The sequence below is a fragment of the Temnothorax longispinosus genome, chromosome 12 (assembly GCF_030848805.1).
Source record: "Temnothorax longispinosus isolate EJ_2023e chromosome 12, Tlon_JGU_v1, whole genome shotgun sequence".
Taxonomy (NCBI): Eukaryota; Metazoa; Arthropoda; class Insecta; order Hymenoptera; family Formicidae; genus Temnothorax; species Temnothorax longispinosus.
Window position 1 is genome coordinate 4274122 of NC_092369.1, and position 26011 is coordinate 4300132.

General features: G+C 44.8%; 1 protein-coding gene across 1 annotated transcript; it reads left to right on the forward strand.

Moving 5' to 3' along the window:
* The first annotated feature begins 21458 nt into the window (after window positions 1–21458).
* Window positions 21459–23646, forward strand: LOC139822692 (uncharacterized). Its single transcript, XM_071794644.1, has 2 exons — window positions 21459–22919; window positions 23008–23646. The coding sequence occupies exons 1-2, from the start codon at window positions 21459–21461 to the stop codon at window positions 23644–23646; spliced, it is 2100 nt and encodes a 699-aa protein (XP_071650745.1).
* Window positions 23647–26011: the final 2365 nt, after the last annotated feature.

A 26011-nucleotide genomic window follows, 5' to 3' on the forward strand; every position in this document is an offset into this window, starting at 1 on the left:
AGAAGGGGAATGATGATGGAGGAACCAGAGCCGGTAGTTACAGGAATGCAAACACGTAATGCAGAAAAATCAGAAGGAGAAAGCATACCCTTCACTAAGAAGGAATTAGAAGAACCTCCGTTTATCGAACACATAGTCCATGCAGAAATACACAATAATCCAATAAATCAAATCAATAATAATGAAATTATATCTTTAGAAATACATAATAATTCAATAGATCAGATAAATATTAACGAATCATTAGAAATTCAAAACAATCCAATAAATCAAATAAATAATAATGAATCTTTAGAAACATACAATAATTTAATAGATCAGATAAATATTAATGAATCTACACCTTTAGAATCATCAAACATTATAAATAACACTCAGAACGAAACATTCGAGATAGAAACATCCTTGGAAAACATTAACAATGATAACATGAATTCTTTAATTAGCAATAATGAAAATATAAATACTTTAAATTCACAAATAACTATACCATCTAATCTTTTAGAAATACTAAATAATTTAACAGGGGAATATGAAAATTATGAGAATTATCAAAATAAGCTTACGCATGTAAATCATTGCGAGGACCACACGAAAATTGCAGAGGAAAGAACCAACGACGACAACTCGAAAGACGACCAGAAAGATCAAGTTACTGACAATAGCGACTCCGAGGAAGAAGAAGAGGTAGAACGAAGTGAAGAAGAGCGAGACAGCGACAGTGAGGAAGATATAGACACAACATTCAACGAACTTACGAATACAGACGAGACCTTAGACAGAACCGAAAAACAAATAATAACGCGAGGACAGAAACACAGTATAATAAATAGTCGTGATCAAATATTTATGAGAAGAGAAAATTATTTATATTTCCTAACTGCAAATGGTAAACCTTGTGACGAAGGATCGAAACAACTTCAAAATCAAAATTTAATACCAAAGATTAAACAAAGTAAATCAGGAAACATTGAAATCATTAGAAGGGGAAATAAAATTCATTTAATTTTGGTTTGTAAAGAAGATGTTAAAGAAAAGATGAGAAGAGAAACATTAATTGAACTTACATTTAAATTACGAGAAGTAGTAAAAGAAAACTCAATTAAAATAATAAATGTTGCAAAAAACAAAAGAAATAGATAATATTCAATGGGAAGAAATTTTAAATCAAATTCGAAAAAACATTGCTTGGAATTTCAATCAAATTAATAATATGCCATGGGTTAGTAATAATACCGGAAATTCAAAAAAGAAAAGATATTATTGAAGAAGCTCATTCATCAAAAATCGGGGGACATAAAGGAATAACCAAAACTTATAATCGAATCAGGCAAAATTTTTATTGGGGAAACATTAAAGCTGACATTCAAAATTATATTAGTCAATGTTTGCAATGTCAAATTAAAAAATTAGTTAGAGTTAAAACTAAACAACCCATGTTAATCACTGACACACCATTTTCGTCATTCGAAAAAATATCAATGGATATAGTCGGACCATTACCTGAAACCACAAAGAGAAATTCTTATATCCTAACAATCCAAGATCATCTCACAAAATTTTCTCTAGCTATCCCTCTAAAATCAATAACTGCCGTTCAAGTAGCTGATGCGTTATTGAAATATTTTATTTGCATTTTCGGAGCACCTAAAATAATTTTGACTGATCAAGGCACAAATTTTATGAGTAATTTAATGAAAAGATTTACTAAACAATTCAAAATTAAACAATATAGAACAACTGCCTTTTATCCACAAGCAAATAGAGCTTTGGAAAGGTTGTGACCGAACGATGCATAATCGGGCCACGGGGTACGCTATTTTGTCCTATTAGTCATCGGTCGCCACTCGGTTTAACCTTTATATACCGAGAAGGTAGGTATTCGTAATGAAAATCATCCAAAATGTGAACAATTTGTTTAAACAATTTTAATTTTTCAATCCCGCCACAACTGCTCGATAAGCATCGCCTGAGCTCTGGATACCGCTAGGTATGACCTCAATCGGCCAGCCAGGGATACCTGTTAGCTGGACAGCTGCTTGATCAGGTAATATCTCCTTAACCCTTTGACTTTTCAGATTCCCGCCACGGTTGCCTCCTCTGGGATGCTCTGCCAATCGTTTCCACTATCAACCATTCATCTACCTCATCCGTGGAACCATGATAGCCGGACAACCGCTTGATCGGCTAAGTCCCGACGTTAATATAAGTAAAACGCTACTAATTCTCTTTTATTTTCAGGTTTCGTCGACAGCTGCTTCATCACCATCGCCGATGTCGTAGATCACCGCTGCTCACCGATGTCTAGGATCAACGCGTCTAGGAGATAGCCGGACAACCAGGTAAGTACGAGAACTGTCCGCGTAACTACAACTAATATCAACTTTTTTCAGGTTTCCGCCACGGTTTCCTCATCAATGGCCTCCTCTGAAGTAGAATCTGTGATGACCTTGAAGATCGGACCACGCTATCACCAAGATGGCCGGACAGCCGCTTGTTCAGGTAAGTTTCCGGGTAAGTAAAGATATTTTCGTCTGGATTTTTGCAAATAACGATTGCTTTTATTGTTAGCTATAGTTGCACAATGTTGGTGGTTCACAATTAACGATTGCCACATAAGATGGCGGTCGCACGTCTCGCAAAGTGCGATTTCGCGATTCAGGTACGCGAGACCCGTACGTCTTTCGTATCGACGTCACGTAACGCTGTTGGCGGGCGTTCCCGTTTGTTAATAGCCGCTGAGGTAGTCTTAATAATCGTATTCCGTTTCGCGTTCGCGAATATTCTTCAACGATACGCCGGTATAATACGCGCGAGAGTGCTACCTTCGAGCGACCACGAGAGACTGCCTCGAGAAACGTTGCTCTCTCGGGCTCCCTACCACCGAGTTTTTCCCCTTCCACATGGGTCTCGGTCGCTTTCTCCTCTCTGGAAATTTCCATGCCTGCGCTCGAACAATAGGTGTTTACGCGATTCGGCACACCAGGTGTGCGCCAGATGTTCGCGATGGAAATTTCCAACGCTAGTACACTATATGCGTCGCGCTCTCTCGATTTCCGGGTAGCAACAAATCAACTTCTATAATATTGACCTTTGGCCGACGCCGACCTGTGCGCAAGGTCCGTTCGATGTCCCTGATTACGATTCCGCGTCGACTTCCTGAGGAAGACGTCTGGATCGCTTTTAAAACGTCCGCCAATGGCGGCGACCCGTCTGCCCGTTCTCCAGACCCGTGTCGATCGTATTCCGACCTGACTTCCCGCAGCCGACGTCTAGAACTACCAGTTGTCCGGACTGTCCGGACAACCCCCTGTTAGGACGGTCGGATTTTGATCGCGCTTTGACTACCGGGTGTACCAGGTGTCCCTGGTGACGCAACGCTGGTCTTTGATATCTGTCCGGCAAACCGGGTGTTTGCGCGGTCAGATCGCGCTCGCGATTAGTTCTTACGTTTAATCGACCTCCCCTGAGTACGCATATCGAGTCTCGGCTCGGTCCGACGCTCGGTTCGATATTTCTTGTCTGTCCGGCAAACCGGGTGTTTGCACGGTCAGATCGCGCTCGCGATTGATCCCTGGGGTTTGTCCACATCCCCCGAGCATGCATATACCGTCTCGTGACGTTACGACTCCTCGTTCGCAACCCTGACCCCTGTCCGGCAAACCGGGTGTTTGCGCGGGCGGATCGCGTTCGCGATAGTCTTCAGAGGTCGGTGAAGCCTTCCTCTGGCGGCAGTTCACGGCTCTTTACGCTGCGTCGCCGCGTTCGTCATTGCGTGACGTGTCCGGCAAACCTGGGGTTTGCGCGATCGGATCTTTCTCGCGATAGCTTCTGGAGGTTGGTGAGGCCTCCCTCTAGCGGCAGTTAATGTCGATTGGCGCTACGGCGCTTCCCTACCATGTTTTGCCGGGTGTCCGGCAAACCCCATGTTTACGCGGTCGGATCGCGCTACTTTTTGGATGATCCTCTTGTGAGGATGTCAGGAGTCGGCATCTCGACTCCCGTCCGCCTGACGTGCGCGCGGTCTGAATCCCGCGCTCCCGCGTTGAAGATTGTGTGTGGCTCGACCAATCATCGTACCGGTGCACAGTGGTGCGGAAGTGGAAAAAACCCAAAATTTTGAAAATAATGTTTTTATTTATTGACTACTATTTTGGGATATCTAATAAATATAGTAGTATCTTATTATAAAAATGTATATTTTATTTATTTGATTTCAGGAAAAAACCTCAATTCGTAGATAGATTTTTATACTCTAACTATTGTCTAATGTCTGTTTAACCGAAATATATCTCATGTATTTCAAATGTGTACATTCTTACTTTATATGTGACATAATTACTTTTCTAAAATTGTTAACGTAAATCCTATTACATAATAATATCTAAAATTTTAAGTTTTTATTTATTTCATTATGTCTATAAAAAATGCTCCACTTTCCTCCAAGCTCTTGATTGTATTTTTTGACAGCAGATGCTATTACTAAACTGTCCTATAAAAATTACGTGCTACTTCTTGCAACTTTAGCTGTACTTAATTAATATTTGACTGCAGTCGCGCGTCAGTGATGTCAGAAAAAATTGTGTCGCATTATCTATCATTGAAATGCTGAAGTCGGGATCTGTCTCGCGCCATATCTTGGTAGTTTTAAACTCTCTCTTATGGCGGTACAGTAGCTGTAAGTCAGCAGGCGTCCGGCTGTGTCTGGCTGTTGTCCGCGTCAAACGTTCCGAAACACATGGGTCATTTTGACCCGTAATAAGGGTGTAGTTTAAGGGTTAAATTTCAAGAAGAAACATAAAAAAATGACATCATAAAGCATATCGAGAAATTCCAAAGTTATGAAGTTTTTTCCGCATCTCCCATGTACAGTGCACCACTGTGCGGTGCTCCATATGATCCACGCACCTATCAAACGAAAACGAAAACTGCTTCCTGGTCGGGCCTGGCACTTGGTGCCAATAAAAAGAAAAGGAAACTGGTTGTGGATCACTGAAAATAATTGCTTATATACTAAGTGGGCCGCTGCCCAGCGACCGCTGTCGCATATCTTAACGCCGGACGGATAGGCTAAATAACTTTATTATAAAAGGAAGGAATTATATACAATCCCGTCCTCGGAGCGTCTCAATCTCTTAAAATTATTCCGGGGATATCCCCCTTTCGTCGGCCATGTCGCCTTCCTCGCTGGATGGGCTGGCGAAGTCCGGCTCGTCCTCGTCCTCCGGCTGCTCCCACGGCTGCTGCGTCGGCACAGCCGTAATCGACACCGTGTCCGTAACCGTGACACGGGTGAGCTCGATTCTATACGCGCTGTCGAAAGCCTCGGCAGCGCGTCTAATGGCTTCGAGCTCGGCGGAAGAGCCCCATGAGCGCGCGTCTCCCGCCAATTGCACGGAGTGCTGCACGACCTGTCGGCTTACCACCGGCGATGGCGTGCTTCGCCGGCTCCGCTCCGCTACTGGCCGCGGCTGCGGCGTCGCCCGTCGCTCCGCTCGGCTTATTTCCTCGGGCGTCAGTCGTGCAATGACCACCCGCGGTTGGCCGAGTAGTTGGCCGCGCACCGTCTTAGTGCACGGCTTCAAGGTCACATTTAATATTAGTTGAATATTTAAAACAATATGTGAATAAATTTACAGAATGGGATGATTTACTAGAATATGCTACCTTTTCATATAATACAAGCACTCATGAATCTACTGGATATACTCCATATGAGTTGGTATTTGGAAAAACAGCCAGACAACCATCCAGTGAAATTGTTAATGACATTGGAAAAGAAAAGACATATGACGATTATTTATATCAATTAATGACAAATATTCACGATCTACAAGAATTGGCTCGAGAATGCTTAATTGCATCAAAATTAAAATCAAAATATTATTATGATAAAAGGATTAATCCACAAACCTTTCAAATAAATAATCAAGTTTTTTTTTTAAATGAACCAAAGGAAGGTAAATTAGGAGACCAATATTCCGGTCCACATATAATAACGGATATTTTACCTAATGGAAATATTAAACTCCTTTTTAAAGGAAAGTCAAAAATTGTTTATTCAAATAAAATCAGAAAAATGAAAATGTAAATAAGATTAAAGGTGTACCGCGCAACATTTTTAATCTTATAGGATAATATACTAATAAATTTCTTTTTCTTAAATTGTAATTAATACAGATGAAGATGATCCTGATGAAGATGATAATGATAATCCCAATAATCACCCTGCTTCTCAACATTCAACAAATATATGGAATCATCGGGTACGACTGCGGAACATCGAACTTCAATGTGACGACTGTCTCATTATTGGAAATTGAAGAATGTAACATACCGTTAATAGAACCACATGTAGAAGAAACTAATATTCAATTATTACAACTTGCGAAATTTGACACAATCTACGTAATTTAATGTAAAATTTCGATTTCAAGAACAATTTATTACTGCGGAATGCACTCACATATAGCGACTGTAACTAATGCACAGGCAGAATATATTATCGATACAACGATTGACCAATGTAAAAATATGCATAAAACAGGAATACTTATTATAAATGTTAACAATGTAATCAACGGGTTAAAGGTAAATCATACAACGTCGCGACCAATCACTTTTGCAGGATCAGTAACAACAGATGGACAATGTTTCGGAACACAATATTCAGATCCCTATGGGACATGGCAAAATGTAGTTGTACAAGCAATAATAACAATTAGTCTAAATTCTCATCAAGCGGTAACTAATATAGAAACAAATCAGATACATTTAAAAACAGGAACAACTTGTCAATATTCAGATGGAAATTGTATAGATATTGAAGGAAAATATACTTTCTGGGATACGATACCCAACGATTATTGTAAATTCAACCATTATGATGTATTATATGAAGGAAAAGCTAATAAAATGGTTAGTGATACAGATAAAAATTTGCAAATAATTTATTCCTTGTCAACTAAAGATGTTACTTTTGCGTTAACACAAATGGGAGAAGAGCTTCTTTGTGGATATACGTTAATTAAAACAGAGCATCCAAAACTTGTAATTTTAGAAATTAAAAAGGGAGAATCTTTTGCGCATAAGCGCCATATATCAGTAGAAAATTTAGATATTTTTGCTTATATAAATTCAAAATTCGATTATGTAGAAAGACATATACGCACACAGATGAATCGTTTATACACAGATGTATTAACACAACGCTGCAATTTAGAACGACAAGTAATGAAGAATGCACTGAGCCTAGCAATCCATGCTCCAGATGATTTTGCATACCAAATTATGAAAGGACCCGGATATATGGCAGTGATCTCTGGAGAAGTCGTACATATAATTAAATGCACTCCGGTGGACGTTAAATATCGACACACGCAAGAATGTTATTAGCAGTTACCAGTATTTAAAGGAAATGAAACATATTTCTTAGCGCCGAGGACTCACATCTTGTTTAAAACAGGAACACAGACTACATGCAGCCGTATAATTCCAACAATGTATCTTTTAAATGACGGATGGTATCGAATAACACCGATTTTGGAATACAGCAAATCACCAGCGATAATAAAACCGAACAGTAAACCTACGTGGCAATATAATGATCCCGGACCTTTGGCAGCAAGCGGCATTTATACTAATAATGAACTTGAAAATTTAAGAGATCAAATTATGTTCCCAGCAGAAAGAAATGGAATTTTAAACACTATGGCGCGCGGTGTAAAGGGAGAACCAGTACAAACACAAGGAATATCACTCTCTCACCTTCTGGATGAAAATTCATTGGAAAAAATAACGGAAAACGCTTGGAAGAAAATTTGGGGAACGTTTTTATCTATTGGCAATGCAAGTGCAGGAGTAATTGGACTATATTTCTGCATAAGAACAATCAAATTAATAGTGGATACCATCATACATGGCTACGCACTTCATACTATTTATGGATGGTCAATATATTTAATTGGAGCGCTATGGGACTCAGTGACGAATCTGCTGCTACATTTAGCAAGAGGAACAACACGGAAAGAAAAAGATCAAACATCCTTGTCATCAGAAACAACCAAAACACAAGGAACATTAACACAAGTAATAACAGAAAATAAAAACTCGGAAACGAATACATTACATTCACAACAACATACATAAAATAAAACTTTGTTAATAATTTTTCTTTTCTTTAAATTTAGTAAAAACAATTAATAGTAATTTAAAATAATCAGCAGACAATGAAAGGACCAAAGATAGATAACAGGAGCGAGGAGGAGAAGAACGAATACTACGGACCAATAGACGGAGTGAGACCGATTGACTACAGAGAAGAAACATACCAAATATTTTTGACGAGCATGTGTATACAAACTGAAAGTGATGAAATGTGTTTCGTTGAGCGTTCTTACCCGAGGGGAAGACTTTGTGAGGAATGTTACATGCGAGACAGACCCGGAAATTTTCAAGGAAAAACAGGGTGGCATTTAATATGTTCACCCTTGCATGGGTTAAGTATATACAGGAAAATCAATTGTAACCTGTGTAATAAAAATTTAATGTTGATACGACCAGCACATCAGTGCCGGGACTGTCTCGAAGAGTTCGTTCGCAATAAAGTAGAGTTTGACATAAAGGAATTAGATCAATTTACAAACTTCGAAATAGAAGTTATTCGTAGGTATTAAAAAAAAAAAAAAAAAAAAGGGAAAATAATAAGTGGATTATTTTAGCTTTAGCTTATATTTTTGCTTTACTCTATTTTACGCTTTATTATACACATTATTATATGCACTATTATACACATTATTTTACTTATTGTACACGTTTATTAGGTATATATATTATATATAAACACATTTATGTTATAAGTACTGTTATACACATTACTTTACTTATTGTACACGTTTATTATACATATTATATATAAACACATTTATGTCATTAATTAAAATTTTTCTTTTAAAACAAGAATTTATAAATTTGCATGAAGACCATTATCCAAAATGAAAAACGATATAATTTTTCTTTAATAGTTCATACGCGGTAACAAACGTACCACGTATGACTTAAGGGGGAAGGTGTTACGTGCGAACAAAATTGAATTCAATCAATCTTTAAATAGCCAAGAATGTTATCGATATTGATTAATTATCCGATTTCTAATGAGGAGACGGTTCTCAGGCCGCGGTTCACAGGGGATAAAATTACACCTAGTGATAAGACCTTCCTCCTCCTTCAAACATAAAGACAAAAGAAGTGGTAAGAAGCTCGCGCGGGGGGTTCTTGCCACTTGAGTATAAATAAGAGCGAAAAATCATTGTACAGTTAGTTGTTGGGAATCAGTAGTTTGTTGACAATCAGTTAATCATTAACCGACAATCCTTACTTGAGCTAATTAAATTTTGACTTCAGCAAATCTTAAGACAGATCTTGATAATAATAATATCAGATAAACCAGATCTTAAATAACTGTTATAAGAAAATTCTTCCAAATAAAAGTAATTTTAATTTTAATTTTAATTCTTGAAATCAATTTTTCAATAAAATCCTTTAATTCCACAACTCTTAACTGTCGCTGCCAAATAGCGTGGCAACAGAAATTTCCTGATTCTTGTCGCTGCCAAACAGTGTGGCAACGGGAGTTCTCCTCTCCTTAACTGTTGGTGCCAAAGAGTGGCAATAGGATTTCCTTTAACCTATATTCATGCCCAGAAAAAGGGGCAAAAGGTGCCAAGTAAAAAGGATTAAATTTCAAATTAAACAAGCCATTCAATTTAATCAAGATCCTTTTCCATTATTTCTCAAACTAAAGAAATTAGAAACTGAAATTCAAAATAATAAAGTTTGCACTTTTACTCCATACAAATTAATTCCTTTGGATTTTAAAATAGATTTTCCAAATTTTAATTTTATAAACAAATCTGACCCTCGTTATAAGATATATAAAATTCGTTATCTCTTCGGACTGGACTAATCGCACAACCTGGTCCAAATCCCGGGTAAATAACTTAAATGTTTTGACCCAAAAACGGACGAATTAACTTAATCTTGACAGAACGTGACACTACCGTCTACTCCGAAAGGCAAACCGAGGACTCCCGGATGGAATCTCTTTATCCCGCGGAAGGATTTCTTCCAAAAGAAGAAGTCCCTGATTAGAGATCTATCCAAATACATTTAAATGAGAATATTACATTACACAATCATAACTTACACAAACGCACACGACCACCTACTCATAGACATCAACAAAATATTTATCCTGTACATAGAGCAATGAATAAAAGCGAGATTTTACCTAACTGAACGACACGTTATTGTGGGAATCGACGCACCTTGGAACCGGGTGACAAGTCACTCGTTCCAACGTCGAGTTCCAGTTGTGCCACAGCGGACTTCGCAGACCCGATGACTGAGCAGAGGGCTGAGGTGCCGAGGACGGGCGCGACGGAGCCGACGAAGCCCCTGACACAGGTGGCCAATCAGGAGGAGCCGACCATCGAGGAGGACACCGAGGTCGCGCAGATCCTCCAGCTGATCCCAGAGGGTGTAGCAGAGGCATTAGTCTTAGAGGAGGGAGTAGTACAGCCCGCTGGACCAGGCGAGGTTGTCGTCGCAGCTACGAGCCAATCCCCAGCAGCGGAGGAGGTGATCGAGGCGACGGTGCCTCTGAGCCAATCACAGTTCACGGAACTGTGAGCCGTGACTGTTGATATTATATCTAACCTTTTTATATGATTTATTCGTGTGTACTGTTAATTTTCATATATGTTTTCATTTTAATTTACTTTATTCGAGAAATATTGTAACGCATGCCAAAGATAGTCTCCGAGTGAGAAAGATTGAGTTTTGATTGAATTTTATCATTTTCTTTTGATTTTATTGTTTTATTCTATTAACTGATAGCGAAAAGTGCCAATGAGCACGAGAGTATTATATTCAGAGAATTTTATTAGAAGTGTGGGAGTGAATGCGCGAATAGGCGTAAGCGAGCGAAGTTTATGTATAAGAGAAAGATTAAAACACGACTGACGTCGAAACGAGACTACATTAAATTACAAACACACACATTGACCAATCCCAGTAATCCTTACACCGAAAACCCGTAATTCAAACATTAGAGTCAGTAGAGTCACAAAAGTAGAGAAAAGAGCCAATAAGAGGCCAAGGTCATAATTTTATAAGAGATGGATTCGGATAAGTTCCGTATCATAGTTTTAGCATTTATTTTCATTTTGTTTGCAATAGCAATCATATGCATATTGTTACTAGCCCATACACACCGGGTGAAAGCAGAACCGTATTACTTGACTTAGAACAACCAATCAGAATCATGCAGCTAAAGGAATACATAGTTGTAACGTTAATTATCTTTATTCCCATAATAATATCCTTTCCAGACATACAGACAGTTACATTAATTTTTACACTTTACACATTATATATTTTATTGCTAAGTATCGAGATCGATCCAAGAGTGATCGTAGACGAATGACGAGCCGTAGAGATAAGTTTCACAAGTACGGACCAATGGGTTTCGAGCAGGACGGTTTCGCATTCATTACATTAACGCCAAACGGTTTGACAGCAAAACAGTAATGTCGACCGGAAACGACCAATGGGCAGCGACCCAGTCGATTTTATTGAGATTAGCGTTAGTTTCGATAGATTTGACAGTAGTAAACATTCTCGACGCAGCGATGGCCAATAGGAACGATTCCTGGCATTTTGATTTATTTTTGCAAGTTTTCAGACTAATTTATGATTTTGCGAGGCCCAGGGCCAATGAGAGCGCGAGGCGCAACGCGACCTTTTTACGTGATCGCGGAAAACCGACCAATGGGAAGCCAGAATGGCTCAACGAAGCGAGATAATGTCGGGACGCGTGAATTTACATATTATCATCATTACCTTATGTTTCCCTGTCGAGAGAATTAAGTTTTATTATAATTTTATGCATGTCATGTATTACCTTATGCTTACCGACGTTGTGATTACTGGTAAGCCGATATTGTCCGTTGATTGGGCGAGACGATCCTATGAGACGCGGGTACCTGAAAAGAAAGGGGAATTATTAAATTTGATTCCGGTAAATAGATTACTTACCTGCAATGTCCAGGAACGTCAAAATGACCATACAAGGTCACTCGGAACCGTTCCGAGTGACTAGCCGCGAAGGTGCACTTTGTGCCCGTTGCGACGGCTGGCATTGGTTGCCGCATCGCCGAGGTCGAAGCGAGAGCCCTTGTCCGCCGTCCAATCCGACTGCAGTTTCTCCGATCCGAACGAGCTGAACCAATCACAGCGGTTCAGCTTTCAAGGGCAATGTGCCGTTAATAGTAGGATCGTATCGTTCTACAGCGAGCGATGCGATTGGATGAAAGGGAAAGGCGCGCAATACCGAGTCATTCCCGCCGAAATGGGAAGCGGCGCGCCTGCGTCAGAAACCAAAGTGGGGGAACTAGAACCGTTTCTCCCGGACAGTCTACGTGAGAATATCGAGGCGTGAACACGTTTCGACGGTCGCGCGACAAAACTCGATTCCGTTTACTTATCCCGTTATCGCCTACGATAAGTGCGAGAATTTAATGCGTATATCATCAAGCATTGCGCAGGACAGTCTACGGATATACTTCGAGGCGTTAACACGTTTTACGGTAGCGCGATAAAACTCGAATCCGTTATTCTTATCCCGTGATCGCCTACGACAAGTGCGAATATTCGGTGCGAATATAGAGGCGTTGAATCGTGAATACGGTTACGCATAAAATTACTCGATTCGAGAAGGCTCATTTCGCGACGGCCTAATAAAAACGCGACATTACATCATTAGCGAACGAGCACGTTCTTGATTGCGAAACGACTGATAGTCGTAATTAGCTCTGTATCGTGGACATTCGAGTTAGACGAACCTCGTGGCGATTGATAGCGCGAGCGAGTGATACCGCGACGACGGACAAACTGTAAACTGTGGAATATTAAATTGTTATTTGTTTATAATAAACAAAAAGAGTGATTATTTGCGACCCCAGTGCGAGTCCTATACCGAAATCCGTGAATTACGCAACGCAATACCAGGGCGTGGCCGACGGCCTTGAACACGTCCGCGACGTAAAAGACGGCGACCATCGAGCTGAGAGGAAGGACGGGGCGACGCATACCACTGAGGTTTCTGTATTTCAGCCTGAAAATACAGTGGCGACCGTAAATTCAGCCCAAGTAGTAAGTGGCTAATAATTTATTTTCATCATTCATCGGTGATCCGGTCACAACCTTACCTGATATCCTACCCTACAGTAATTACTATTTTCCGATAAGGCATGTATACAGGGTCCTCATAAAGACCTGATCAGAATACTTGATTAAATTTACTTTCAACCGTGTTATAATTAGCCCGATTGAGTAATAATGAGGACCTAATCGGGTTGGCCTTAGTAAGGAATGCCTTAAGAATACCCGGTCAGGTCCTTATGATATGTCGGGCCAATTTCCATATCAAACTTCTGATAGAACAAGACTAACATGCCCTAATCGGGGCCTGTTTATGTAACCTTATAAAATTCGGGATTTGTAATTAATATTTTCCGATAGGGCATGTATACAGGGTCCTCATAAAGACCTGATAAAAATACTTGATTAAACCTACTTTCAACCGTGTTATAATTAGCCCGATTGAGTAATAATAAGGACCTAATCGAGTTGGCCTTAGTAAGGCATGCCTTAAAAATACTCGGTCAGGTCCTTATGATATGTCGGGCCAATTTCCAGTCGGGAAGAATTATATTGCACAATAGTACGTATTAAATGTTTTTGGCCTCCAAAATATGAAAAAAACCCGTACAGAGGAAAAAGATAGTAAAAATATTAATAACTGTAATTCAGATAATGACAATGCAAGTATTAATAATTGTATAAAGTGTGATATAAAGACCCTCGAAATAAAAATATAAGTAGAAAGGGCTGTAAGGGTCACAACGCGGATCCAGGTGCGTTTAAATATAAATGTGATTTATTCTCGATTTACAAAAATCCAAACGTTTCGGCTCCTGTCCTCATATCCTCAGTGGTATAATATTAACATCAAAAATATATTCTCCTTTAACATGGTGAGTTTACTGCTTTAATTTGACAGAAACTTAGTGAGACTAAAAGGTCCAAATTTGTAACGTAATTAAGAGTTACATCCTTGTCTTAAATTAAAATTCTAGAAAAACTCACCAGGTAGTCTGGAGAAAAAATACATCGCAGTCAAACCGAATAATAAGAAAATAAGGCAAAGAGAATGATCTGTGCAGAGCGATCTGTAAGACGAGATCCCATCGACACGACGCACAACGAAAGACTGATTCGGTAAACGCACGCAGATAAACGTCTTATAACAAACTTGAAAACGTATAGGTCATAAAGTAATAAATAATATACGGTGGTCGACGATAAATACAAAGGTATATAGTCAGGGATGTCTAAAGTCAAATTTTGTACAAATAAATATAAAACGTCGGTCAACAGATAAAAATAAAAATTCAAAAAATATAAATCAGCGGTAATAAATACATAAAATTGTAAAAAAGATTGAGAACTTGTGAAAAAGCAAAGCGTCATGGACATGGTTTACAGTTTATCCAAGATAGAAACGTATGCATGGTGCAAAAACTCTGTATCGGCCTGAGAGTCCAAACCGTTCTTTTGCAATTTAATATACAGCATTTCTGATACCAGTCGCTTCGAAAAACCTTTCCTTATCCAGAATTTCGACGTTATCCCAATCAAAGTCGTGATTAAAATCTAATCTATGTTCGATAATGACGGAAAGATTTGTCGTGTTTCTACGGATATGATTACGGTGTTCAGTAATTCTCGTTTTAAGTTGCCTCAAAGTCTGGCCAACGTAAGTCGCGTCACAATTTTTACATGAAATTCTGTACACGACGTTTTTGTGTGATTGAGTAGAAAGAATATCCTTCTGGACTTTGATATAATTATTTAATTTATTCAAGCTATAAAATGACAGGTTGACATTCAGATCCGTAACCACACTTTTTAATTTCTCCGATATATATGAAACATAAGGTACAGTGAACCAATGGCCACGGCTTTCTTCGTTAGTAGGTGGAGGTTCATTCTGTATACGTGTACGTTTATAAAGTAAAGATTTTATTCTTGTATTAATAGTGTCGAATATGAACGTCAATGGGTAGTCATTAGATAGCAGAGTGTATGAATTTTATATTTTTTTGATGGTATCTAGGGTGAGATAATAAAAAAGCCCTATCGACCATGCCCATGACGGTGCTTCTTTTCTGGGAAACAGGGTGTTGCGACATAAAATTAAGATAACGGCCTGAAAACGTCGGTTTATGAAACCAATCAAATTCCAGACCGGAGCAGTCGGTGTCAGCGTTAATGAATCTTGACAGAACCCCCGAAGATATCATGAATGATATGCTAGTTTATTTTGTCACGCAGAAGCTTGATCCTGCTACGCGTCGAGCGTGGAAGCTGAAAATCGGTGAAAGCGATAGACCACCCGCATACGCGGATCTCGACCGCTTTTTATCCTCCCGCGCTCTCGCTCTCGAAGAGCTTCATCCGTATGATTCGATCAGGCTCAATCGTGGCTCGAAAGTCACGAGCGCAACCGCCTCCACAATTGCGACCTCGCCGTGCTCATTGTGTGATCAACCGCACGCTCTATTTAGATGCCCTCAGTTTGCATCCAAAACCCCGCCTCAGCGACGGGAGTTTATAAAACAATCGCAACGCTGTTTTAATTGCTTGAGTATCGCGCATTCAGTCAAAGCATGTAATAGTCGATATTCATGCCAGAAATGCCAGCAGAAGCATCACACAATGATCCACGTCGATACGACGACGTCACCAGCTAATGTAGCTACCGTTGCTACCGAGATGCAGCCAGAAACCACCGAGGTTTCGAGCGTCGCCGCGTTATCGTCAATCTCAACGGCCGCTGTGCCGGCTCCGGTATTACTTTCCACCGCGACAGTTACCGTGCGCTCTCCGTTTGGGCGCGCGCTGGTCGTCAGAGCCTTGCTGGATAGTGAGTCGGAGCTGACGTTCCTTACAGAAAGAACCGCTCAAACGTTACGCCTGGAGCGTATACGAGCTCACACGTCGACGTCAACTGCGCTGACACGGACATCTCTCGATCAACGGCATTAGTTCACATTTCCCCACGCGATGGTCTGAATCCGACGTTTACTACAGTCGCGTACATATTAAAATCATTAACCGGATACGCTCCCAGAAACGCTCCGTCCACGGTTGAGTGGAGGCATCTCTCGAACTTAAAACTCGCCGATGACGATCCGACGGGCTCGTCTCCAATCGAGCTTATTATCGGGTCGGATCTCTACGATAAAATTCTAGTTAACGCGAAACATGGACCAGCCGGTCAGCCAGGCGCGATTCAGACGCATTTCGGTTGGGTGCTCTCGGGAGCTACCTCCATGCCTCATCACTCTCCGCGCAGCCTCCATTTCATTGTCGCGCTCCATTGCACGCTCGACGAAGAAGTGCGAAAATTCTGGGAAGTTGAAGAGATTCCCTCCCGGTCTTATTTACCTCCCGACGACATACGATGCGAGGAGCACTTTCAGGCGACTCATTCGCGCACCGCTGACGGGCGCTTTACAGTGCGACTCCCGTTTCGAAATGGTCCACCGATTGATATCGGGCAATCTCGTGATATCGCGGAAAGACGACTCAAGTTGTTGATTCGTCGGCTCGAGACTCAGCCGGACGTAAAACGCAAGTATTTCGACTTTCTCGCGGAATAGGAAAGACTCGGGCACATGAAGGAAGTGCCCCCCGCAGACATCTCGCAGTCGCAAGTCGTCTATATACCGCATCACCTGGTAATTCGAGAAACGAGCTCCACCACGCGATTAAGAGTCGTGTTCGACGCTTCGAGTCATACGACCAACGGCACCTCTCTAAACTCTCATCTCCTCACCGGTCCGAAACTGCAAACAAATTTATCGTCCGTTTTATCGCGATGGCGGCAACACAAGTACATTTATACGGCGGACGTAGCAAAAATGTATCGTCGGATCTTGGTCGACTCTCGCGATCGAAATTATCAGCGAATCCTAGGGATCGACGAAGATTTGAATACACGAATATCAGTTACTCACGGTCACATACGGTACCGCGTCAGCGCCATTTCAAGCGCTCCGCGTTAAGGATCAACTCGTCAGCGACGAAGGGGAATCATTCCCCTTCGCTGTCCCTGTATTGACGGACGACATCTACGTCGATGATGTCTTGTTCGGAGCGGACGATATGTCTCGACTGCGTCAAATTGTAAATGGGAGCTTGGTAGGGTCACTCACTGGCGCGCGGGCTCTGAGGGACTTGTCCGCGTCGTATCGGTTAAAACTGCGCATTCCGAGTATAACCGTCCCATCGCAAAGTTGTGTTTGCTTCCCATCGAAATTGAGTCGACAACGGATGTCACTCAACCCCGATCTAAGTCACGTTAGTTATAAGGTCCTTGTAAATTTCCGTTTAGTTCTAAGGTTCCGTTTAGTCGCAACGTTCCGCTTAGTAGTAAATTTCCGTTTAGTTCTAAGGTTCCGTTTAGTTGTAACGTTCCGCTTAGTTGTAAGGTTCCGTTTAGTTGTAACGTTTCGCTGACTTGTAAATTTACGTTTAGTTCTAAGGTTCCGTTTAGTTGTAACGTTCCGTTTAGTTGTAAAGTTCCGTTTAGTTCAAAGGTTCCATTCAGTTGTAAGATTCTACCTATTTGTAAGATTGACCCGCGTTTCATCGACATCGCGTTCAGTTGAGTTTACTCAATTTCAGTCCGCAACATTCTAGTCGCGTATTATTGTGCCGCGACAACTCAATGTACATTAAGTTAAGCCGCATTAAGTTTAAGTTGCGTAAGCTAGCTCAAAGCTAGATGTCATGGCGGGCGGCACAGCCCCGGGCACTTTCGTTCGCTACCGCAAACACTCTCCTCAATCCGCGTGCAACCGTACTCCTCGAGGCGCGGCTCAAACAAATGTCGAATTGCTTTCGAAACCAACGTTTCGAGGCGGGCGGTATGTTCCGGATTGGGCGAGTTCACGCGCACGGCGAGCCCTTCGCGACGGATGAGGAAGCGCTACCGCGATCCCGTTCTTATCAACCACATGCGCGATTCCAGGAGCGCTTCGCCACCAATCAAATTTCGCGAGCGTTCGCACATCGACCCGCATCGAAATCGATTGGCATGGTTCTTTATCCTCGCGTCGCGGCGCCGCCGGAAGCGCAGTAGAGTACGTCTGTAGCCGGCCAGTAGGGGGATAATATACACTTCAAACCTCAGGCATGTCGCTTGCGGTTAGCGGGGTTGGGGGGGCTTCGCTGCCGCGGGGGGAACGCCGTAAGCGGTGGGCGAGGGGGTCGAGGGACGGTGTTAAGGGTCATCGGAGGGGGGGACCTGCGGGGAAAAGTCCCTAGGCGGGCGAGGGGGGAGCGCGAAACCGCTCGTAAAAATCAGCGAACCGCTCGCGAAGGGACGGCTGTTTACTGGTATTTGTGGGGACCTTGTTGGAAGTAAATTCCCTGGGCGGGTAATGGGGAATATCGCGCCGCAGGACCGCCAACGGGGCTCGGCGCGGGGGGACGCGGGCGTTCCGAGGGGGGGCGCTTGGAGCGGCGCTCCCGCCGTTACCGATTGTTTTGGAAAATCGCGCGTTATCGACCGCGCGCGGAAATCGCGCGCCTTCCAGCAATAGAATCGTCGCGTCGTCGATCGCGGCGCGGTCGCGCGCTTCTTTCTTTCGACGGGTCGGATGCGGTTTTCCGGCCCATCCCAGCGTATCGAGATCGAGAGAAGCGACTCATCTCTTCGTCCACTCAATTCGTACGATTCGCGATTATCTTTTTAGCGCGTGTCCGAACTCGTTCGAGGTCGCTCTCGTCGTTTCCTCCTTTTGTTTTTCGGAGGATGCGGCGAGCGGTTGTCGTCATTCCGGGAAAGAGCGTATCCGGCAGGGGTACGTCCTCCGTTGAGATAACGAACGGGGTATAAATTGAACAGGCGCGCGACGGCGCGGCAAAAACAGACAAATGTATCGAGGGAGAGTGGGCGCGACAGCGTAAAGCGCATCGGAATAGTATAAGTTAATGTGTTTGTCTCTCTCTTAACGTAATATGAGCGACGAGTACGCAGAACTTTGCGAACCGGTGTGGGTAAAAAACAGAAATCCGAAACCGCTCGTAAAAATCAGCGAACCGCTCGCGAGGAATGTGAATCCGTACGCGTCGGATCCGCGGCACGTCGACGAAATCGGAATAGCCGATCTCTGTGATCAACGGACGTATCTCTTTCATGGTATAGTTTGGGAAAGACGCGTCGGTAATTACGTGTATAATGATTTTGACGCGTATAAGGCGTTATGGGACTCTTTGGATGGGCGAGATGAGGAGTATTGGAACAAAGACCCTCATTGGTACAGTGATTAAACATTAGCGATGCGTATTTGCGAATGAACGATTGCCGTTATCCCTCGTCCGAGGAATCGGACGACAAACTGCGCTGTCGCGAGTCTATGCCTAAGTTTTCGTCCGATTCGGACGACGAATCGGCGAGAATCGAAGCACCGTTGTCGTCAAACGCGTGCGCGTCGGTGGTGAAGGAGGACGCGCGATTGAATCTGGCTACCTATCATCTGCGAAGGGAAATCGGAACGCGAACTATTCGCGAGCGAGAGTGGATAGAGACGACGGTGGCAAACTTCGTTAGGGCGAACGATTATATGCGTTGCCTGCCGCTTGAGTATTATCTTTATTACGAGACGGTGTACGGAGGAGAGAGGATACGTCGGATTCAAACCACCAGGTCTCGTCGTCTTTTCGATTGAGTGAAATTCAGCGTTCCCGAGGGTGAACCCTTCTGGACGCGATGTGGAAAGGAGGAGTGTCGAGTCAAACGCTCTGAGAAGCGAGGAAACACGGGAGCCGTGACCGCTCTGGTGGCTCTAATAGCGCGATTGGAAGGTTCGAGGGAGGATTTGCGTCGACAATTCGAACGCGCCGTAGGTGCCGGCTTGGACGGAGGGGGCGGCGGTAGCAGCAGCGGCAGAAGTTTCTCGTGGATCGAGATCGATGCGGCGTTCCAACATCGCGTACTGACCGGCGCTGTGACGAACTCGACGTACATCGAGTCCGCGCGATTTCTCGACGATGCGAAGGGCACCGTGCTTGAAAAAGTGCGGTATAATATGATCAGACACGGGTGTCTGAAGGTCAATGTCATATTCAATGGGGAATTCGTAACGGACGTTAAGACCGATGTGAAGAGTATCGCTACGCGGAACGAACAGCTCCTCCCGGAGTCCGATCTGAGCGAGTGGTACGATAGGTACGTGCGCGACGCGATTCTAACGCGGTTGGACGAATTTCAGGAACGCGACAGCGGATGGGCGTTGTCGCGAATACTGAACCTAATCGTGAACGTGAACAAGTGTAATCCCATGCGCGTGGGATGTTGGATGAAATTACCGCTAGGTATAAGACTTAAAAAGGCAGTGGTCAACGTGCGGTCGGAGAACGACGCGTGTTTCGCGCGCGCGGTGGTCACTGCTCTGTATCCCGCCAAGCGGAACGCGGAACGATGCGGCTCGTATCCCGATTACGGTGCTGAATCTCGACGGGATCGCTTTTCCCATAGATCTGAAAAAAAATCGGAAAATTCGAACGTCAGAACGACGTATTGATCAACGTATTTACAACTCAGGAAGGAATTGAAAAGAAAGCTAAGTTTGGACGGGGCGCCGACGACAACGCGATCGTGCCTCTGCGGTTAACCGACGATAAGAGGGACAGGCACGTAAATCTCCTGTATCTGCTGCGCGATACGCTACGCGGCGTCAACCGGGGCCATTTCGCTTGGATAAATAATCTGTCGCGATTGGTGAATTCGCAATTGACCGTGAGCCGGTGCGCGAAGCACGTTTGCGATCGGTAGGTGAAAGAAATAAAAAAAAATGAGGAATAAGGAAAAAGACGAGGTGTTATTTTATATACGCATAGTAATCGCACGCACGTTATTTCGCAGATGTCTACACTATTTCTATACGCGCGATAAGTTGGACGCCCACAGCGTCGACTGCGGCCAAATGAACGACTGCGCCATCGTTCTTCCGAACGAGAACGATAAGTGGCTGTCGTTCGACAATCACGACAGAAAGGAGCGGCTTCCCTTCGTGGTGTACGCGGATCTGGAGTGTCTTCTCGAACAACGGGAGAGGGAAAACATCGAAGGGGGCGCGAGAACGGAAAGATACGCTTATTAGCGTCACGTACCGTTCAGCCTGGGCTACTATCTGTGCTGTATCTACGACGATACCGCATCAGCGTACAGATATCGTCGCGGCGAAGATTGCGTTTCGTGGTTCGTGAACGAGCTTCGCATTCTCGCGCATCGCGTTAAGAATAAATTTTCCACCAATATAGCGATGGTAGAACTTACGGAGGACGAGAAAAGCGAATTTCGGCTCGCGACTCATTGTCACGTGTGCGGGAAATCGTTCCAACCCGAGGACAAGCGCGTGCGAGATCACTGTCACCTAACCGGACGCTACAGAAGTCCGGCGCATTCTCGTTGCAATCTGAATTACAGAAACGTTTACGTGATTCCCGTGTTCTTTCACAATCTGTCGGGTTACGACACGCACTTCATCGTCGAGAAAATTGCGAACGATTTCGAGGGCGGGGTCGATCTGCTGCCGCTCACGAAGGAAAGTTACATATCTTTCTCGAAGACCGTTAAGGAAACGCAGACGGACGGGGGATGGGATCGGTACGTGAAGCTTCGATTCGTGGACTCGTATAAATTTTTAGCGGCGAGTATCGAAACCCTGGCGTCCTATCTGAACAAGGACAAGCTGAGAATAACGCGTTCGGAGTACGCGAATTTGAGCGCAGAGGATGTCGATCTGCTCACTCGCAAGGGAGTATTTCCGTACGAGTACGTCGACAGCGTGGACAAACTGCGGGAGACCGAGCTTCCGCCGCGCGAGGTCTTTTACAGCTCCCTGACCGACGAGACCGCGAGCGAGAGCGACTACGAGCACGCGACGAGGGTCTGGCGACGTTTTCGCGTGCGAAATCTCGGCGAGTACAGCGATCTGTATCTCAAGACCAACGTACTTTTTCTGGCAGATATATTTGAAAATTTTTGGGACGCGTGTTCAGCGAGTTATGGGCTTGATCCAGCGCATTATTACACGTTGCCGGGGTACACGTGGGACGCCATGCTGAGGTACACCGGCGTGCGTTTCGAGCTGCTCACCGATATCGACATGGTGCTGTTCGTGGAACGCGGAATACGCGGCGGCCTCAGTCAATGTTCGCTTAGGTACGCGCGATCTAACAACAGGCACGTACCGACGTACGACTCGTCCCAGCCTACTACGTATCTCATGTATTACGACGTGAACAATCTGTACGGATGGGCTATGAGCAAATCGTTGCCGTACGCGAATTTCCAGTGGCTCGACGACCCTGAGAATTTCGAAGTGACGACCGTGCCGGCGGACAGCGACGTCGGTTACATTCTGGAGGTGGATCTCGAGTATCCGCGGGACCTGCACGACGTCCACGCGGATCTGCCGTTGTGCCCGACGCGCGACAAACCGCCCGGTAAGCGGCAGGAGAAACTGCTCGCTACTCTCTACGACAAATCGCGCTACGTGATGCACTATCGAAACCTGCAGCAATGTCTGCGACTAGGTATGCGCCTGACGCGCGTTCGTCGCGTTCTGCGATTCACCCAGTCACTGTGGCTTCGCGTCTACATCGAGCTGAACACCACGCTTAGGACGCGCGCGAGCAACGAGTTCGAACGGAATTTGTACAAACTGATGAACAACGCCGTCTTCGGCAAAACGATGGAGAACGTGCGCGATCACGTGGACGTGCGTCTCGTGACTCGATGGGACGGGAGATACGGCGCGGAGGCGATGATAGCTAAGCCGAATTTTCACAGCAAGCGTTTTCTCGGAGAATCTGGTCGCGATCGAGCTGCGAAGGCTCGAGGTAAAATTCAACGAACCGGTCTACGTGGGTATGTCTATTCTCGAGATATCCAAGACGCGTCTCTACGAGTTTCACTACGACTACATGGTGCCGTTGTATGGCGACCGGTGTCGAATTGCTTACACGGATACGGACAGTCTGATCTATTCGCTGGAGTGCGAAGATGCGTACGAGCGTATGAAACGCGACATACACAGGTTCGACACGAGCGATTACGCGGAGAATAACGCGCACGGTATGCCGCGCGTCAACAAGAAGGTGCCCGGTTTGATGAAGGACGAGAACAACGGCGCGATTATGACGGAGTTCGTGGGCCTCAGAGCGAAGATGTACACTTACAAGGTACTCGGACGCGACGACATCAAGAGAATAAAGCGTGTTAAGAGAAACGTAGTCGCGAAGAGGATCACGTTCGAGGATTACGTGGCGTGCCTGCGGAACGCGCGCGAGCTGAAGACGCGCCAGTCGTGCATACGCTCGACGTTGCACGAGGTTAACACCGTGTCGGAGCAAAAACTAGCCCTCAGTCCGCACGACGACAAGCGATACGTGGCGTTGAACGGCGAGGAGACGCTTCCGTGGGGACATTACGGAATACCGTTGTAAAAAAGAAACAATATTATACGCTTTAAAAATTGTTTTATCGTAAAAAATTAATAACACGTAAGAAACAAATCAACAAATGTGTAAACTTTTATTAACAATAAAGTACGCGTTGCTCGTGTCTACGAATGTCTAAGTATTTTTTCTTACAATACAGACGCCTTATCTATGCACGAATTGTGCGAACTGTCCATCCCCAGCCACTTCACGAACGCTTGATTGCCGCGCTTACGCAGGACTTTTTCCACGAGATAGACGTCGGAATTGGAGACGCGTAGCAACTCGTGTTCGTAGAATCCTCCGGCTATCGCATCTCCGCGAACATCTTTCAGCAGATACGTAACGGGATTGGTCCTTTGTACTTTGGCTATGCGAAAGATCTCGGTGGTCCAATTGGGAGTGTAGCCTTTTTCGAATATCGTTTTGAATTTGCTCACGCGCACCGGATCGTCGACTCGAAATTTCGCCGGCGCGGCTATCTTCGCGCGACTGTACACCGTGCGCAGCAGTTTTTCGGCGACGGTGGGCGTCACGTCCGCCGGACGCATTCGGATCGTTCTGTGTCTACGACGATTGTAATTCGACAAGAGGCGCGGCAGCGAGTCTATCCATCTGTACGATCCCTGGAGCGTGAAGAGCTTCCACATGTCGTTTTTCAGCGTGCGATTGAATCTCTCCACCACCGACGCTTTCATCACCGAATACGTGGAGTAGTGATTCACCTTGCGCCCATCGAGGATTTTGCGAACGTCGGCGTTGTAGAATTCCTTTCCTTTGTCCGTTTGCAGATTTCTAGGGGATCTGTCGCGCGTCCTCGCGAAAGATCTTTCGAAGAGCCGTCGCGATCTCCTTTCCGCTTTTGCTCTTGAGCGGGATCGCCCAGGCGTACTTGCTCGGCACATCGATGACCGTCAGAATGTAATTGTGACCCGCGTTTGCGCGCGAATAGGGGCGCATGTCGACCACGTCGGCCTGCCACAGGTCGTCGTAACCGCGCACCACGACGCGACGGCGAGGAAAGTTTTTTCGCGCCGGCGCGTGCAATTCTTCCACGAGTCTACGTTTTTCCACGCTTATTTTGTTTGAGAAGCTGTATGACAGTTTTGATTGCGATGATTTCAACCTCGTGCCTATCCGCGGTATTTTTCACAGTAACGAACTCTTTTTTAAATTCTTTTATCGCGTCACTTAAAGTCTTTCCGAGTTCCGCGATCGCTCCCTCGACGAAGCTCCTGTTGGCCGCGTCGGCGCCGACCTCTGGCGCGGCTACGCGTCGTATCTTGCGCTCCGACGCGTCGTAGAAATTCTCGCATACGAGAAGCGCGTTGTTTCGCAACGTCGCGATTTCGTCTCTTAAACCTTGAGTCGCGTTTGTCACGATGACGCCTTTGAAGTTTTGATCGGTAGAGTTCTTGATCTCTTCGGTCACGACGCTCTTGAACCGTTCAATCGCGCCCTCTACGTAGCTTCTGTTCGCCGCGTTGGTGCCGACCTCCGGCGCGGCTATTCGCCGTATCTTGCGCTCCCCCGCGTCCTAGGAATTCTCGCGTGCGAGACGCGCGTTGTTTCGCAACGTCGCGATTCCGCTTCTCAATTCTTCAATCGCGTTGTTTTTCTTTATTTCTTCGATTAAAACTCTCTTGAGCCGCCCTATCGCGCCATATACGTAGGTCTTGTTCGCCGCGTCGGTGCCTATCTCCGGCGCGGCTACGTATCGTATCTTGTGTTGATCCGCTTCGTAAGAGTTAAACGAATGAGGAGCGCTGCGTCCCTCACCGACGCTATTTCGTTTTTCAAATTTCTTTCCGCCTTGTTCTCCATAGCCGTTATCCTACTGTTCAATTCTTCGGTCGCGCTTTTCTTTGATCGTTCGATCGCGTCCTCGACGTAACTCCTGTTTGTCGCGTCGGTGTCGATCTCCGGCGCGGCTACTCTTCGTATCTTGCGCTCCCTCGCGTCGAAAAAATCGTCGCTCATGAAGAGCGCGTTGTTGCGCGCGTAATTGCGCAGGGACTCGATCGAGGAGCGCAATCTCACCGTGGACGCACCGTCGACTCCGTCACCGCTGCCCCGATTCGTCAGAGACATGCCGAATTTGTTCACGGACATCGCGCTGCGGGCGCGCGACTCGTACTGCCGTCGCGACCGACGCGACCGATCAATTTATGACGAAGCCGGCCTCGCGAAGTTCCTCGATTATCGACAGGATTTCGTTGTCGTGAGCGTCGTTGCCGGCTCGACGAGAGGCGTCCAGCAGTCAAAGTCTATCGACCAGCTTGTTGGGATCGTCCCAGTGAACGTAATCGATAGCGTTGTCGGTCAGTCGCATGGCCGACGGTAGCCCGGCACCCTTCGTAGTTCCAACTCT

Bases quoted from the DNA above. Each gene is read 5' to 3' on its own strand.
- LOC139822692 (XM_071794644.1), top strand. From the start codon at position 21,459: ATGGTAGAACTTACGGAGGACGAGAAAAGCGAATTTCGGCTCGCGACT. The intron at 22,920-23,007 runs GTGCGTCTCGTG...GTTTTCTCGGAG, and splicing joins ACGTGCGCGATCACGTGGAC to AATCTGGTCGCGATCGAGCT.